Source organism: Palaemon carinicauda, chromosome 35, assembly GCF_036898095.1.
Source record: "Palaemon carinicauda isolate YSFRI2023 chromosome 35, ASM3689809v2, whole genome shotgun sequence".
NCBI lineage: Eukaryota > Metazoa > Arthropoda > Malacostraca > Decapoda > Palaemonidae > Palaemon > Palaemon carinicauda.
The window spans coordinates 48,978,405-48,996,700 of record NC_090759.1 but is presented as its reverse complement, the minus strand read 5'-3'; the positions used below and the strand labels follow the sequence as shown (position 1 = coordinate 48,996,700).

At 35.1% G+C, this 18,296-nt stretch overlaps 1 protein-coding gene across 1 annotated transcript in view; it reads right to left on the bottom strand.

Moving 5' to 3' along the window:
- The window catches only part of Mgat4a (alpha-1,3-mannosyl-glycoprotein 4-beta-N-acetylglucosaminyltransferase a), an 81,139-nt gene that overhangs the window by 46,880 nt on the left and 15,963 nt on the right, over positions 1-18,296 (bottom strand). Inside the window, exon 6 of the mRNA XM_068358983.1 lies at positions 392-499. Coding sequence (XP_068215084.1) covers positions 392-499 — 108 coding nt within the window. The remainder of the gene's footprint in view (positions 1-391; positions 500-18,296) is intronic.

The following is an 18,296-nucleotide window of genomic DNA, read 5'->3' as shown; positions in this document are numbered from 1 at the left end:
TTCACATGGTAACTAGGAATACGGAATATACTTCCAACCAAGTTAAAATTAGGAATCTTCAACTTAAACAAAGGAAAAATTCAAGGGGGGGGGAGCAAAATTTTGTGGTCATCACTATATAAACAAATTAAAAACTTTTTTATTTATAAATATCAAGACTGGAGATGAGTTTCTGATGATGCACAATGCTTTTTGAAAGTTCATGCAGGGTTTTTCAACTGATAGGATGAATGGTACTGAAGGACCTGAAAGAACTATACTGTAATGCTATTTAGCCTACAGTAAAAGAATTGAAAAACAATCAATAAAAAAGGAATAAAAGATAATTACATACTGTATATATAAATAAAATGAAAGAGTTAATCGAATAAGAGGAATGTAAAGAGCTTACCTTCAACTTCTGAACTTTTCCCTTGAGTGAAGAATGTGTCCCTATGTGTTGGAACAGCGATGGTTTGAAATGAATCCAAACATTTTCCTTCGCCTTTTTACAGTTCTTCTGTATGTGATAGATAATTTCACATGATTACAACTCCAATCAACTTTTACCAGGAATTTTGTCTATAAAGGATTAAAAATATCTTGAAAGGTAATTTGCTGAAAATGATCATGTGAAGAAAAGCAAGACATGATATACATGATCTAAATACCACAAGTGTTAAAAAATTTTTATTACAGTAATTATTCATGAATCAGATATATGCACAAGTATAAATTGAATATAGCCATTCACTAGAAAACATGTACAGTGCTATAACTAAATCATTCATACATACTGTACTAGGAATTCAAGGGTTAAAATAAGTACAGTACCGATAACATCAAAATAAGCATAAAGCATGCACCGTGCAACAGCTCCCAAAGATAGTTAGTAATATGCAAAATATTTAACTACTTGTTTAGGCTACTAATACCTTCAAATCTCCTGTGGCTTAACTTAAAGCAGGCGTGTATAAAATGTTAGAGAAAAGGAAACAGAAAATTCCTTTTAAAATTGTTACTAAAGGTTTGCATTTCCCACTGAATACAGCTTTATTCTCTAGAACTCTGAAAACTGGTGAGAGTCTTCGGTCAAGGTATAATACATAGAATGATCATAAAAGAGTAATAAAGGTTCATTATTAAAGCAATGAAAAGATTTCTTAAAACTATACTGTTACGCTCTGCATTCAAAGCATACATGTACTGTTGATACCTGAAATAAGAAAGAACTATACAGATTTTGAAAAAAATTGCAAAGCCAACCCCAGTTAAATGGAAAATGTGTATACAGTACTGCACAAATAACATGATTTTGAAAAAATGCCCAACACATGATAACAGAGCAGCATTTGCTATATACCTATACTAATTTTTATCATCCTCAGTTGGTCTTAGTCTAAATGTTCAGAATATTTTGCAATTTGCATCCAGGGTTCATAAACCTTAAAATTATGCAATTCAAAAAACTTATTTGAGATTTCATACTTGAGAATTTGGTGGAAAAATTAACGCTTCCTGTCAGAAAATTACGCTTCTCAAAAGAAATAACCCGAGCTCATACTTGCATCACCTGGAGACTACCATGTCCAAAATGCAAATTTCTCAGCTATTATCATAAGCCATGCTTATTCTTTCATGTTAAAATATTTCAGATAAAATGCTGACTTTTCTATTATAAGTGCAAGAGCGCTGTTACTTAATAAGTGTACATCAATGACTTGCATACAGTATCATTATTCCTTTTTAAGAGTCTAAAAACTATAATGAACATACCAACTATAAATGAGTAACCAGTAACCAACAAAGACACTGAAACTCCTATATGATAAAAAAATTTACTGAATACAGTATAGCCAATTTTAACTATCTACATAACGTTCTATGCAAAATGCTACAACTCATAAACTCTAAATATCTGATTGATAATGAGAACAGAAATGCAAAGGAAAAGATCATATAACTTCTCTAATTATTTATCTAACTTGGTAGCCTATTAGATTTATAAACACTTTTGGGAGTACATATTTCATGATTAATTGATGATCAGGTAAACTAGAATTTCAGAGCTTGATACACTAGATTCCAAGTACAAAGCCTGTGTGACCTTATTGCACAAATAGATCAGCAGCATAGCAAACCAATTGTACATCGTTTCATGAAAGCACCAAACTTTGATACACATGTTGACTGGTGTATTCTAATCAAATGTGGATATGGAACTACTCCAAGATTGTACCCTAGTCAGCTTAGGTGGACATTTTCCAAAAAGGCCACTATTCTTTAATAACATGGGACATGGCATTCTTATTATCTTTGCAAGATTCTTAGAGGTGATAAATACTCCACACGATGCGCAATTAAAATTGAAAACAAAATGCATGTAACTGTTTTGTGAAAAAAAAATATTTGTATAGGAAAATGCATTTCTGAATACAACATAGGTGACAGGTTCAGGTTTATTTTGTTGTAGTGGTGGAAATGGGATAGAATTTGGTAAATGTAGTGCAGTAGTATGGTAGCAAGGTGTTCTTTCCTTGCAGAATATGGAGAGATTATCTAGAGTGGATTCAACATGAACGGGAATGCCCATGCCTGAGAAGCAGTTCCTGCAAATGCATCCTAACATGGACTGTGAATCTGTTGGCCCATCCAACACACTCTGGGACTAATGTGCCATATGTCAAGAGGATATAGTAGCCCCTTGTTTACCCTGCAACTTCATATTGGCCAAACATAGTGAGTGGGTACAAGACACTAGCTGAGAATTTAATGCAGTTTGGAGTACTTGGGTTACTACCATCCACACTGCAGCTTTATAGACTTGATAAAGGAGAGAGAGCGTCAAAGCCACATTGGTTGCCCACTAAGCTGCATATCAAAATAAATGCATGCTTCATTTTAATACTACAATGTTGCAAAGAACATAGAAGAAGTCAACTGGAGAAAGCTCATTTGGTGAAGGCAATATCATGCCAAAAAAAACACACTGGTGCACACAGCGCAGAATCTAGCATCTCTAGGCAACCCTCATATGTTTTCTAAGAAATACCTGGTGTGAACACCTTACATGAAGCCAACACCTTCAAGATTGATCAGTGTGTGTGTGGCAGTGTGTAACACAAGTTAGAGACCATGAACTGCTGGCAAATCTCAGCATTGGTGATATGTAAACTCTTGATGCTAATTATCATTCCAAGTGTATAATGTCTCTACAATTGTGCAAAGGCCTCTATTAATCTTGAATACAAAACTATATGAAAGTGTGGTCTTCAGAATTGCACTAGAAGAAATTGCCCTCTACATTGAAGAGACTCACCTGAAAGGGCACATTTCTTCTATTCAAACTTGCTGACCTAGCAAACCTATATGTAACAAGAATGGAGGAAGGTCAAGCCATCATTACAAGAACTTCACTGCTTTCTTTGTTCCATGAGATTGCACATGCGTCTGTATTGCTGAGTCACTCCATGGATGCGGTTAGAAATGCCATTCAGGATTTCAACCTAGGCCAAATATCTGTTGTGGCTTTCAAGCACCCATTGCCTTTTCTTGCAAAGCATATACAGTGGAAGTGGCAAAAAAATCATGAGGAAGACTATCTGGTGGTGATGTTCAGAGACCTACATTCACTAGGAGAATGGTCTAAGAGAAGTGGGTGGACACACACTTGCATAGGAAGAGATTGCTATTGCAAAAACTGGTGATGTTCAGAGACCTACATTCACTAGGTGAATGGTTGAAGGGAAGTGGGTGGACACGCACTTGCATAGGAAGATATTGCTATTGCAAAAACTGCTGACTTTTCTTCAGACACACGTCAAACACACAAGAAGGGCACACCAAGTCACACAACCTGCCTTGTACATACTGCAACTATGTGCATATGATAACCACAGTGCTAGTGTAGAATGTGATCATCCTCCTGAGGACTTCAAAAAGAGAAGAACTCTCCCTAGTTTTTGTACTGGGCAACAGTTCTGGATCTGGAGCCCTCCATCCTAATCTTTGTGCTATCTGCGAGATCAATTTCAGCATATAATTGGATTCTTTAACTAACATTACACCCTGGTTCTTCGTGCCGGACTATATACACTATGCCTGATGGATACAGTCCATCAGTGTGACAAGGTAAAACTTCCACAAGGCATGTCACTTCACAGTGCAAATGACCAAGAGGGCATTTTCAGTAATTCCTCTTGACCAGGCACACTCACGGAATAATGACCCTATCAAGGGTGATCGAGGTGCTGTTGGCCTTACAGATAATGCCAGAGCTCTGCGGCACAATGGTAACTAGACCGAGTGCACAGAAAGGATTTACCAAAGATATATAATTACTTGTGGATGTCACTGAAGAGCCAGGGAACCCTTTTGAGGAGGATAGTCCAGATTTAATGGTTCTAGACACCTGAGACATTGCTGAGCCTGCAGTCATTGAAACAATTTGCAATATCTAACAGATTGGACAAGAACAGTTACTTAATCCATTATCCTACTGAATTATACTGAAACTTCCATGAACTATGTTTATGTGTCCTGCTAACATGGTAGTCGACAGTAAATCATAGGCATTTCAAAGTCTAAGTCTGCCATAATCTAATATTTTCTGAGTGCCTAATTATAATGATTATGAATTCCTTTATTGAATTAGTATAAATTAAGTAATCTATATTAAAATGTTTATTGAATTTAGGTTCCCCAGTAATTGGCATTTTTCAACAAAAAGTTTCAGAAGAGCAGCCATTTACAAATTAAATAGCTTTTTTAACTGAAAATACTTTGGTATGTTTTTGTCAATGGTCAGTTTAGTGAATTTCACTTATATCTTACTGAAAGACAATAATACAATAAAAGCATATAGCACATTTTGCTAAAGCTGAATGGTGGCCATTTTGGAAAATGACCACCATAGCTGTTGAGAGTACAATTTTGGGTGGTTTCATATCTAGTATTGTTCAGAATACATTTTTTATACATTGTATCAATTTTGGTACTTTTATAGAAAAAAAAAATAATAATTAACATGAAATATTGGACAATAGTATGCTGCTGGGCCAAATCAAGAAACAGAATAATTGTTGACCCATTGGAAAATATAATATAACAAAATTAAAGCTTTAAAGACTAAACTAAAACAAGTAAAAACAAGTAAAAACAAGTGGTTACAAACACATAAAACATACATAAAAAAGGTTGCCAAAACCTTTTGTAAACCAAATCTCTAATTAAAGAAAAAAGGGAGCCTGATATTAAAAAAGTTCACAAAGAACTAAATTCTTTAGTCTGTCTATACGAAACAGATGAAAACTTGAATTAGTTTATGGGGTTTCACCAATGGTTTAATAAGGTTATAAAAATGATCTTATTAGTATATGTGCTTTAACTTCCAATCACACTATGAAATAAGCAGTTTACAATTCAAAATTACCTATCACTGTAGTGAGTGAAACATGAGTAATATGAAACCTGAATATGGTAAGTAAGTTCAATTACCTAATTTCTTAAATAAAATAATTTTTTCTAATACTTACCTGAAATTCACTGCTATTCCTTCAAAGAGGATTGAAAGTTTTACTGTAATAAATAAAAAAGAAGAAAAAAGTCTATCTAACCCAGCTTGGTACCTGCTTCATTGAGGAGTGGATGATTCTTTAGCACAGGCATTGATCTACCTCATAGGTAAATAAACCAATCCATTATAGTCAGTAATATAACCCACCAATAAGAAAATACTGTACAACCACAAGTGAAGGGGAGCTCTTCCATGGATTTTGCGTATTAAAATAAATAATTTTCTTAAAAATACAAGTTATTTTCATAACTCTTACACGAATTCACTACTGATTCCCACATAAAGAAGATAGTGGGTGAATGTTAATTGTTACCATCAATAATAAAGTTTTGTTTTTAGCTCAATGAAATTTCATCACTAGAGCCAAAACATGTGTTGTACACCAACTTTTCTTAGCAAAATCTAGCATTAAAAATGGGCTATGTAAGTGAAAACATATGAAACTTGACTGTTCCATGCAACAAGCAAAGAAAACAAACCCTACGGTCATTACTGGAACCAGGGTCTAGAATTTATCCAGCATGCCTCACTGTCCTATAAACTGAAAAATATTCATCTTATGACACCTTTACAGAGCTGCCTGATGCACCATATCCCAAATCAACCTTGCTTCAATAACTTATTACTAAACTATCCATGAAAGTAATGATTTCAAACCATTCCTGTTATTGTCAATATACAGTACAACATAGCCCCCAATAATAAATGATATTTTTGGCTTTCTCTAAAATAAAACAAACTAACAAAGAAGTATAATCTTACTGTGAGGTAAATGAGAGATTAATACAGGAAGATGAGTACCAAATGAAGGACTGACATCTGGTGTGGAGAGGAACAAAGTGATGAGAGCAATGGCAAAATTGAAAAAATGGTCTCATCTGTTCCCTAGTTTACAATTTGATTTTTGTAAAGGCCTTGGAGCATGTGATGCCCTTCTTACAATCTCCGATGCTGTACAGAAATCCCTTGATTGTGGTCAGGAAGTTTGTATGATATGGCCTTGATTTTAGTGCTGCCTTTGACCATGTTTATCATGAGGCCCTTGTTTTCACACTCAAACAGTTGGGAGTCAGTAGGTCTTTTCTTAGCATCATTATTGAATTTTAAGTAGTAGATCGGACAGAGTTGTTGTTGATGGGCAAAATAGTGAGTATAGGAATGTGATCTCTGGTGTTCCTCTGGGTAGTGTTCTTGGCCCATTACTTTTCATACTATATACAAATGACATGTGGTTTGACCTAGAAAATAAGCTTCTTGCAAATGCAGATGATGCTACACTCTTTGCATTAATTCCATCTCCTGAATGTAGATATGGAGTTGCTGAATCCCTTAATAGAGATCTAGCTTGAATTAGTGCATGGTGCAAATAATGGGGCATGAAATTGAATCCTAACAAAACTCAAAGTATGATTGTAAGTAGGTCAAGGGCAGTGGCTCCTCAACATCCAGATTTCAGCATTGATAATGTTTCTTTGACTCTGTATGACTATTCTGAAATTTTAGGTGTGATTCTCGACAGCAAATTTACTTATGAGAAACACATTAAGTCTGTGTCTTCTTTAATTGCAAAAAAATTAGCTTATTGAGAAAGTCTTTTGAGATTTTCAGTGATCAATCTATTCTAAAGAAGTGTTTTAATTCTTTCATTCTACCTTGTTTCAAGTATTGTTCTCCTGTCTGGTCTTCAAATGCTGATTCTCATCTTAGTTTGTTGGACAGAAATTTAAGGTCTATTTAAATTTCTTATTCCTGATCTAGATATTAATCTCTGACACCATCGTTTAATTAGTTTGAGAAAGAATTTCAAAGTATGGAAGGATGGAAGGGGATGAAGGAAAAAGACATGCAGGAGCAATCTCCGGGGATCTAAAAGAGCGCCCATATCCGAGTTCTAAATTGCAGAGCAGCTGCAAGGGGAACAGTAGAATAGATACCTAAGGTATTAACAGGCAGGCAATGAAAAGAAATAAAGGTCATTCATGGTCAGAGAGGAACAGAAAAAGTCATTGCACAATTGAACAATCTACTAGAAACCAAATCTATAAAATTTTAATTATTGCAGTAGGACCCTTTTATACTCAAGCTAGGACCATTGTGGACAAGGAAAAGACTTCTGGTGACAACAGACAGACCTATGTGACATCCTATTCGCCACCAATCATTATACTGAAAGGACAGTTGGGCTTTGGACAAAAATGAAAGCTGTTTTGCCATGAATGTGACTTGATCTTCAATTTAAAGAGAATGAATCTCAGATGTTTCCCTTAGGCTATCACAACCCCTTGGCAAAACCTCAGATAACTCAGCTAGAGAAGGGTATGGACAGGTGATGAGACCTTGCCATCTATTGCTCCAAATCAGGAAGAATAGTAGCAGATGCATAGGCAGTTCTCAAGCTGATGCTGCAACTAAAATGGGAGCAAGAGTGAACACAGTTGCATGGGTAGCCACTAACATCAAGGATATGAAAACCCAAGATAGATGTATAACCAGAAGAATACATTAAATCAAGTTTCTTCTAAAAGCAAGTAACAAAATTATTTGCTATCTATAAACTCACTTTTAAGGTTGAAGCTTTCACAAATACTGATGTGGACATGTAGGCATTAGTGCAAACGATAAAATGACTACAAAACTATCATTCCCTTTACATTTTTACATTAAATTAAACACAAAGAAGGAAATGGTTATAATTGTGACAGAGTTAACCAAGTAAAGTAATACTGTACAGTACTATAACTCACCTAGAACTACTGCTAATATTAGTCTCCATGAGGTAAAATCAATAAATAATGCAGGAATGAGCCCCAAAATAAGGAGCGAGATAAGAATTGAGGAGTATACATTAATTTTGTTTTTCCTTTATGTTCTAGCTATAAGATAGCTGTGACAGGCTTGAGAAACTTATATGAAAAACCATATACTGACACACCCACTAGAAATTAGGGAATCACTAAGAAGGAACTAGATAAAAATGGCACTAATCAAATCTTTCACTGCACAATAACTTGAACCTAAACTAAATCTACAGGATCAAGACTTCAAGTTGCAAAAAGAGAGAGAGAGAGAGAGAGAGAGAGAGAGAGAGAGAGAGAGAGAGAGAGAGAGAGAGAGAGAGAGAGAGAGAGAGAGAGAGAGAGAGAGAGAGAGAGAGAGAGCCTTCTCCTCTAACAAAATCTTAACATATCCCAATCCTAAATAAAACAACCCTGATACTTCCAGTACCTATTATTAAATAAACAAATTTCATCACTGTAAGACATTACTGATTAGTGTAAATAAATTTACATAATTATCTCATTAGCTATAACAATAAGAATTGTAACCATCTTCAGTGTGTACGGAATCTGGTTAAAAACCGTATAAAGTATAATGCATTTATAACTGAAGAAGAAAGTTCACATTTACAGACTCCAACAAGGAATACATAACTTCTACATTTAATAAAAAACAATAAAGAACTAAATATATCATATATTGAGGCTCAATTGTATGATAAGCCTTCTTGAGCCACTTAACTACATTGTAAAATCCCTACTAAGAGAGATAATGTTTTCCAAATAACAGTAAGAAACATGGATTGAATTGGTTACCAACAAATGGTAAGGGTTGTGAATGTCTGAAGGACTAGTATCTAATATAATGTATACCGAAACTCTCATTTCCACTTATTTTTTTTCATTCAGCTCACGCTTGAAGTATTAAAACATAATTCGACCCTAAGGCTGCAGGCACAGTACACACATTTTTGTCTCTGATAGGCATTTCCAGTCTCCCTTTAGAATTAGATGGCTCCCCTTGGGACCTATGCATCCCATTTTCCATGGAATTTAAAAATAATAAAGTACAAATCTACAAATGACAGTAAAAGAAAACATTGAAAATCTTGGTTATCTACCTATCATCCAAAGGATGATAGATTTTTCCATATTTTTGTATAATAAATGTATTTTGCCTAAGATATTTGGGTCACTACCTTGCTTATAGCTTCCAGATATAACATGCTAGAGCTGTAATCTTGCAAATCACACACCTGATTTGTCATTCCAGTTAAAAACAATAAATCTTAATCAGAAATATCAAGAGAGCTATCTCCCTTTCCCACATAAAACAAGAATAAGTTACTCTTATACTAAGAGATTAAAACACTATAAAATGCAAAAAATGTATATAACCTGATTATTTCAGAACTTGATTAGGAGTTAAGGCACATTGACATAATGTTTTGTTTACCTGATTCAACCCATTAGATTTGGACATTAAAACTTATGTACAATCACCATTTTCTTTTAAGTGAATCTTAGAACTATAAACTTAATACAGCAAAGTAATGGACTGTGCATTACGACTACATATCAATGAAACTCAGTAAGAAAATTTCTTTTTAGTACTCTAAGCGAGAAGTAGGGAGAATAGGTATTCCCGTATATTAAATAACTACTATATACTGTAATGAATAGCTAAAAAATAAGAATCATACAGTGAAATAACTGTGATAGTTAACAATCAAAATCTATATTATACTGCACTGAATCACTATGAAATGAAAAATAAAACTTTAAAATACTGTAATGCAGCATAGGCTGTGGAATAAATAAATAATAATTTAGATAAAAATCTATAGAAAAAAAAAAAACAGGCATCGTGCAAAACTAACATTATTTATTTTCAGGCATATTCGATAGATCAATATAAAGATGGGATGGTAAAATTATTATTGATCACAAATAAACAACTAATACAGGAATTTTAAAACAAATACTGTATTGTAGTTCTAAAAGATACACGACTTAGAAAATGGATCTAAAAATGTAAGAAAACATTCCAAAAGAACAAATAGAAGGGCAAATAAAACAGAAAACTGTAGTCATAGCCCAGACATTATGAGTGACATTATATATTCTTTTTTTTCAGTGAACACAAAAGCAATCCAAGCTAAAAAAGAAAAATAGAATAAATGTTATGTTCTGCCAATTATAGTACAGTACAAGTTGTAAAGTATATGAATTGGTATTTATTTTCATTAATAGGCCAGTGAAGCATGTGCTGATTCTCAATATTTTCATAAATTTGCCTGTGACAGCACAGGGTAAATAACTTTATAATAGTGTACTATCCACAAGTAAATTCAGTGTAAAAATAGTTTAGTTTGTCTGGCAATCTGTGTCTTGGTGCAAAATACTAAGAAAGAAAATTACACCATGATCTAAGCTCTGACGACACTAGATGAGGTGCAACACACGTCAATCAAGTGCCACAGTCTAGTCTACTAGAAGTTACACTGAGCAGTGTCCCAGCATGAAAATTATTCAGCAAGACCTCATTGCGATGAATTTGTGAAAAAAAAAGAAGAAAAACAAGAGAGTGCATTTCTTAGCACTTGATGAAAAGTGAAGTGCAGCTAAAACTGACAAGAAAAATCATCCAAGCAATATTAGACTTTCAAATCACATACCGAGGACTGGTCAAATCGGCACACTTTGTTTTGAACTAGGTGGTCAAGGAGCCAGTCACATGGCTTGTCATTGTGGAACACTAGTAAGAATGTCACCAATGCTGAGAGATCTATGGTCTTGAAAGTCTTCCCTGAAATACCATTGCATCTAACTGAAAGCATATACTATCAAATACTGTAATCTGAGATATTCTCCCAGCGGATAATATTAATGAATTTCATTACAAATACAGTAGAGTAATCCCTTGTCTGCATAAATGAAAGTTATATCTCCTGATACTATCATACTCCACATTGGTGAATACTGGTACCGTAGATACAAAAAATCTCATGTAAAGGTATACTGTATAATTTCTAATAATGAAACCATTAAATCCTTTTAACAATCCATAGTTATCTTTACTAATACTTAGGAATAAAAATCAAAAGGAGCATCCGATATTTGTCGCCAACATTAACTCTAAAACATAAAATAATTTCATGTAAACTTTTTCAGTGGTTACATAGGCCAAATGGATAGAGCTCCTCTGTAAATGTGATTCATCACTACAATATTAAAAACTATATTGAAGGCACTTCTCATATTTATCAAATAAGTGACTGCAATTATTCTTTCTACCCCAGGCAGAATTTAATAAGGTCTGTAATTTTTCCATTACGAAATAGAATTTGCTGGAAGTTTTACCAAAATCATTCAGTGCTGTGTAAAATCTGCCATGAAAGACCATTTACTGTCTCACATTTGCATAAAATGGCTGAATCTAACTGGAGTTCTATGAAGAAAATTAATGTTCATATACTGTAGGTTAGTAAAGATAATAAAGAAATAGATTTCACAGTAAAACTGGAAAAAAAACCTTCTATTATCATCTATCATGAATTAAACCTAAAACAGTCAATCTACACTATGTCGCTATTGTTGAATATCTACAGCCCTCCTTCTTTCATGGATTCAGATCATCAACAACTGATTGACTTTAAAGAGGCACATTCACAGAGTTGAATTAAAAGCATTTTACTATGTGAAAAGGCGGGACTAACCTAATCTAATGTAAAAAAAACTTATCATATATAATCCTACACTAACGTGAAAAATGTTTTGTAAGGTACATTATAATAAACAACAATCATTCCTTAAAAAATGCTTGCTACTTATACTGTATACAGCAATATACACAAAGAATGGATATAAAGATGTGGCAAGGTGGTGGTACAACAGAACAATAAGATACCAAAGATATAAAAGTAAATGAACATTAAATACAAATAAACAAGATTCATATCAGTTAAAGCATCTAGATATATATATATATATATATATACATGTATATATATATATATATATATACATATATATACATATATATATATATATATATATACATATATATATATATATATACAGTATATATATGTATATTATATATATATATACATATATATAAGTATGGAGACAGGAGCAATTACTCAAGCATAAACATATTGGAGTAGGGAGACGCGTTCTGTTTTTTTTATATCCATTTATTTGCGCCGACGTTTCGTATCAGCTTGATACATTTTCCAGGCTGAAACAATTAAAAATCAATTGTGTATAAGTAAAAAGATACACACAACGTTTACCAACACCAAAATTAAAAAGCTTTTTAATAAATTAAGAATAAAAACAGAGTAAAAACAGAAACACAGAACAACAGTGAAAGGGTTTGGAGCGAATATAGAGAAACAAATTAATTCAATAATAATTATAATAATAATAATAATAGAAAATATATCATAATAATAATAATAATAATAATCATAATAATAATAATAATAATAATAATAATAATAATAATAATAATAGAACGAACAAGACACCTACCCACAGCGGTAGCGTAAGGAGAACTGACATGAAAAATTGTTATGGAAGGGAGTGTAAACAAAACAACAGGTAATTAGGCAATAAACAATTGGGTGGAAGACGACTGGTGGTTGAGAGAAGGTACAGTTAACTTAATCATTATTGATTCAAGGGTGGTTAGTTCGTCTATATGTCGGGTTCTTCCTATTATATTAAAATGACTGGTATCTATGTGTGTTTTGCAAATTTTATAAACTCGCCAAATTTCTTGTCCCTTTACTCCAACCACTGACTCACAACAAATATACATTAATAAACTCGGCCTCCTTTAAAGATGACATTATCACGCAGGACTCAGATCTGTACATGGCAAGCTTTGACGTGGAATCTCTGTTTACAAATGTTCCCGTTGTCGAGACTATCAACATCATTTTAGACAGGCTATTTCCCACTGACGATTGCTTGTTCAACAATTTTAATAGAACTCAATTCAAGTTGCTTTTAGAATTAGCCGTGCTGGATACGCCCTTTGTTTTTAATAATACGGTTTTTTAAGCAGACTGAGGGGATGGCCATGGGAAGCCCTCTGGGTCCTACTTTTGCAAACATATTTATGTGCTCCCTGGAGGAGCGAGCTTTAGATGTATGCCCACCTAATTTCCGCCCACTCTTTTATAGACGCTACATAGATGACACTTTCGCCTTGTTCAGATGTAATTACCATGCTGATACCTTTCTTGAGTTTTTAAACAACCAACACCATAACATTAGATTTACGGTTGAAACAGAAACACAGAATTCACTTCCGTTCCTTGATGTGAGGATATCCAAGGACGAGTCTGGCTTTCATACTGGTATTTATAGAAAGAGCACCTTTACTGGCCTGGGGACCAATTCTTATAGCTCATGTTTTTTTAACTTTAAACTGAATTCCGTGTCAACTCTCCTCCATAGAGCCATTAATCTGACATCAAGCTGGTCTACCTTTCATACTGAAGTGACTTTCCTTGCTGATTACTTTAAGGATAATTATTTCCCTCCAGCAATTTTTCATAGATCCCTTAATAAGCTACTTAATCTGAAATTCAATCCAACCCCAATAGTCCACAATGTCCCCAAGCTCCGTATGTTTGCTAGATTTCCCTTTCTCCATAATAATAAATTTAGGAAAAAATGCATTAACCTATTCAGTGAGCAATTGCCTGCCCTTAATTTAAAACTCATTCCCATAAACCCCCGAACTATCGGCTCACTCTTCCAAGTCAAAGATAAGATCAGCCCCCTGTTTGCCTCCGGTGTCGTTTATAAGTATAATTGTCCCAGATGTGATCTTGGCACTTACATCGGTTGCACCAGGAGGCTGCTAAAAGTCCGAATTTCCTCTCATCAGGGAATTAGCTATAGAACGGGTTGTCGACTATCAAATCCAGAACAATCTAACATAAGAAATCACAGTAAAATTTGCAAAACACACATAGATACCAGTCATTTTAATATAATAGGAAGAACCCGACATATAGACGAACTAACCACCCTTGAATCAATAATGATTAAGTTAACTGTACCTTCTCTCAACCACCAGTCGTCTTCCACCCAATTGTTTATTGCCTAATTACCTGTTGTTTTGTTTACACTCCCTTCCATAACAATTTTTCATGTCAGTTCTCCTTACGCTACCGCTGTGGGTAGGTGTCTTGTTCGTTCTATTATTATTATTATTATTATTATTATGATATATTTTCTATTATTATTATTATAATTATTATTGAATTAATTTGTTTCTCTATATTCACTCCAAACCCTTTCACTGTTGTTCTGTGTTTCTGTTTTTACTCTGTTTTTATTCTTAATTTATTAAAAAGCTTTTTAATTTTGGTGTTGGTAAACGTTGTGTGTATCTTTTTACTTATACACAATTGATTTTTAATTGTTTCAGCCTGGAAAATGTATCAAGCTGATACGAAACGTCGGCACAAATAAATGGATATAAAAAAAACAGAACGCGTCTCCCTACTCCAATATGTTTGTACTGTACATATATATATATATATATATATTTATATATATATATATATATATACATATATATATATATATATATATACATAAATATACAATATATATGTATATTATATACATATAGATAGATAGATAGATAGATAGATAGATAGATATATATATATATATATAGACATATTATATATATATATATATATATACATATATATATATATATATATTCCAAATTATGATCATTACTTAATGCACTGTATCTGGGAATGTGGATTTAGTGATTAACCTTATACATGAACATACCACACACACATATGCATACATACGTACATACATACATATATACATACACACATGCGCACACACACACACACACATATATATATATATATATACAGTAATACCTCAACATACGAGTATCCAAACATACGAGCAATTTGAGATACAAGTTAAGTTTCGAGCAAACTTTTGCCCCGAGATACGAGACAAATTTGAGATACGAGGATACAAGTCGGTTCCGTATGAAGCCACTAGGTGGCCGAGTAAGCAAGAGGCTGCTCACGAGGACAGCATCGCTAACTCTTTCAGGTAGGATCTCCGTCACGTAAAGTTATCTCCGAGCATCGGCGTTTAGTGTTTCCACTTTTTACGTGTTTTTTACATTAATCGGTACAGAATTAAGTGAATAAGCAATGGGTCCAAAGCAAGCAAGTGCAAACAAGGGTAGTGAAAAGAAAAAGCGTATGATGACAATCAACATAAAGCATGAAATAATCGAAAAACATGAGAGTGGTGTACGAGTGACTGAGCTGGCTCGCCAATATGAGAGGAGTACATCAACAATATGTACCATCCTCAAGCAGAAGGATGCTATAAAGAAGGAAATCAGAGACATGTTAGCGAAGTGGCAGGAGTTTTCTGATTCTATGGAAAAGAGGCATCCGGACAAGTTGGCGTGTGGTCGTGCGTTAGCTTTTTGTGACGACATTTGTGTACGTCATTTTCCTAACATTTTGAAGGGGAGACAAAAGCAAATATCCATAGATAGGTTCCTTTTAAAAAGGCCGTCAAAAAGTGAAGGTGAAAGCGAGTCAAAAAGCGAGGCAAAAGAGCCAAGCCGGAAGAAGAAAAGTAGAATAATGAAAATGAAAACAAAATTAGAATCAAGTTTAGTGTAACGTAAGATTAACATTAATTTTTAAGTGTGTGTACAATAAGCTAATTTCATTTAGTTAAATTTAAAGTTTAAGTTATGTTACGTAGTGTTACAAAAGTGTAGCGTACCAAACGTATTGCCGTCAAGTCTCTCTCCCTCCTCCTCCGCATATACCGCCGTTAGCCGCTACCTCTGTCTCAAAGGTAAGAATTCCATAATAATGTCACTTTTTATCGCAGATCATAACCAGTACATAGGTATTTGTTATTTTGTGAGTGTAGGTTGTGAATTAGAACAATTAAAAACATGTTTTTCCACTGTAATATACTGTTTTTAGGTGTTTTTCCAGAGAGTAGGAACGGATTAATTTTTTTTAGTTATTTTATATGGGAAAAATTGATCAGAGATACAAGCGAATTAACATACGAGCTCGGGTCCCAGAACGCATTAAGCTCGTATCTCAAGGTATTACTGTGTACAGTGGACCCCCGGGGTACGGCGTCCCCAGCTTACGTTTTTTCATGTTACGGTGTGGAATACGATGTTTTTTCATCCCCTTGTTACGACATTTTCCCCACCTTACGGCATTGAATTCCAAATATTCAAACTTGGCGGTCGGTACGCGTACGACTGTGCGAGTAACTCGCCTACCACCACGCTCATACGTCACTGCATACGTCACTGCATACGTCACTAAGAAGCTGGTCTGCTATTGGTCGGCGTCACTGAAATGCCGATACGCTATTGGCCAAAATCCCTCCCACAATGCCTGAGAGAGATGCTGCCTCTCTCTCTCTCTCTCTCTCTCTTTGTTAATCGCGCGATCAGTTTAGAATCTCGTGTGTGTTTCGTAAAGACTTGATCTTGTGTGAGTGCTTGCGATATCATATTTTTTGTGCATTTTAGTGCTTAATTCCAACTTTAATTCGTTAGCCATGGGTCCGAAGATTGCTAGTGATGTTAAAGAGAGAAGTAAGAAGATGATTACTATGGAAACAAAGCTGGAGATAATAAAGAAATACGAAGAAGGCATGCGCATCGTTACCCTCGCTAGTACATATGGCCGTAAACAGTCAACGAATCATCAAGAACAAGGAAGCCATTAAAGCAAGTAAGTCTTCTAAAGGCATGACTGTCCTTGCCAGTGGAAGGATCTCAATCAACGACGAGATGGAGAGACTCCTTCTACTATGGATTAAAGAGAAGGAAATCACTGGTGATACACTCACGCAATAGGTAATTTCGCACAAGACAAGCGCCATCTTCGCCGATCTCGTGGAAGCCCAGAGAGACGGCGGAGATGAAGGAACGTCGCAGCAAGACCCCCAAGAGTTCAGGCTTCTCATGGGTGGTTTGATCGCTTTAGGAAGAGGACTGGTATTTATTCAGTCATCAGGCATGGAGAGGAGGCCAGTTCTGACAAGAAAGCAGCAGAAGAATTCCTCAAGAAGTTTGAGAAATTAATTTCCAGAGAAGGCTACATTCCTCAGCAAGTGTTTGACTGTGATGAAACTGGCCTTTTCTGGAAGAAAATGCCCCGTCGTACATATATCACAGCAGAAGAAAAGAAACTTCCTGGCCATAAACCGATGAAGGACAGACTTACCCTCGCATTTTGTGCAAATGCCAGTGGGGACTTAAAAACTAAGCCCCTACTGGTGTACCACTCAGAGAATCCTCGTGCCTACAAAATATCACGAAGGATAGGCTCTCGGTATTTTGGAGGTCTAATGCCAAGGCCTGGGTCGCGAGGACTATATTTATTGAGTGGGTAAACGTCTGCTTCGGTCCTGCTGTCAAGAAATTTTTAGAAGAGAACAATCTTCATCTAAAATGTCTCCTGGTACTGGACAATGCCCTGCTCACCCTCTTGGCCTCAAGGCCAACATACATCCTGACTTCTCCTTCTTTAAGGTTCTCTATCTGCCACCGAACACCACCCCTCTCCTCCAGCCTATGAACCAGCAAGTGATTGCCAACTTCAAGAAGATGCTTCGAAGTGACCGAAAGCACTCGACTCACCCTCCGTGAATTTTGGGAGGGGCATTTTGACATCGTTCAATGCCTGAAGATGATCGATAAAGCTTGGAATGAGGTTTCATGGCGCACCTTAAACTCCTCATGGAAGAAACTGTGGCCAGCTGTTGTGGCAGAACGCGACTACGAAGGTTTCAAACCCTCAACCAAAGACGAGGCCGTTGATGATCCTGCCCCTGAGGGTGATGTTGAGGAAATAATTTCAATCGGGAGGTCCATGGGGCTTGTTGTCAATGAGGCT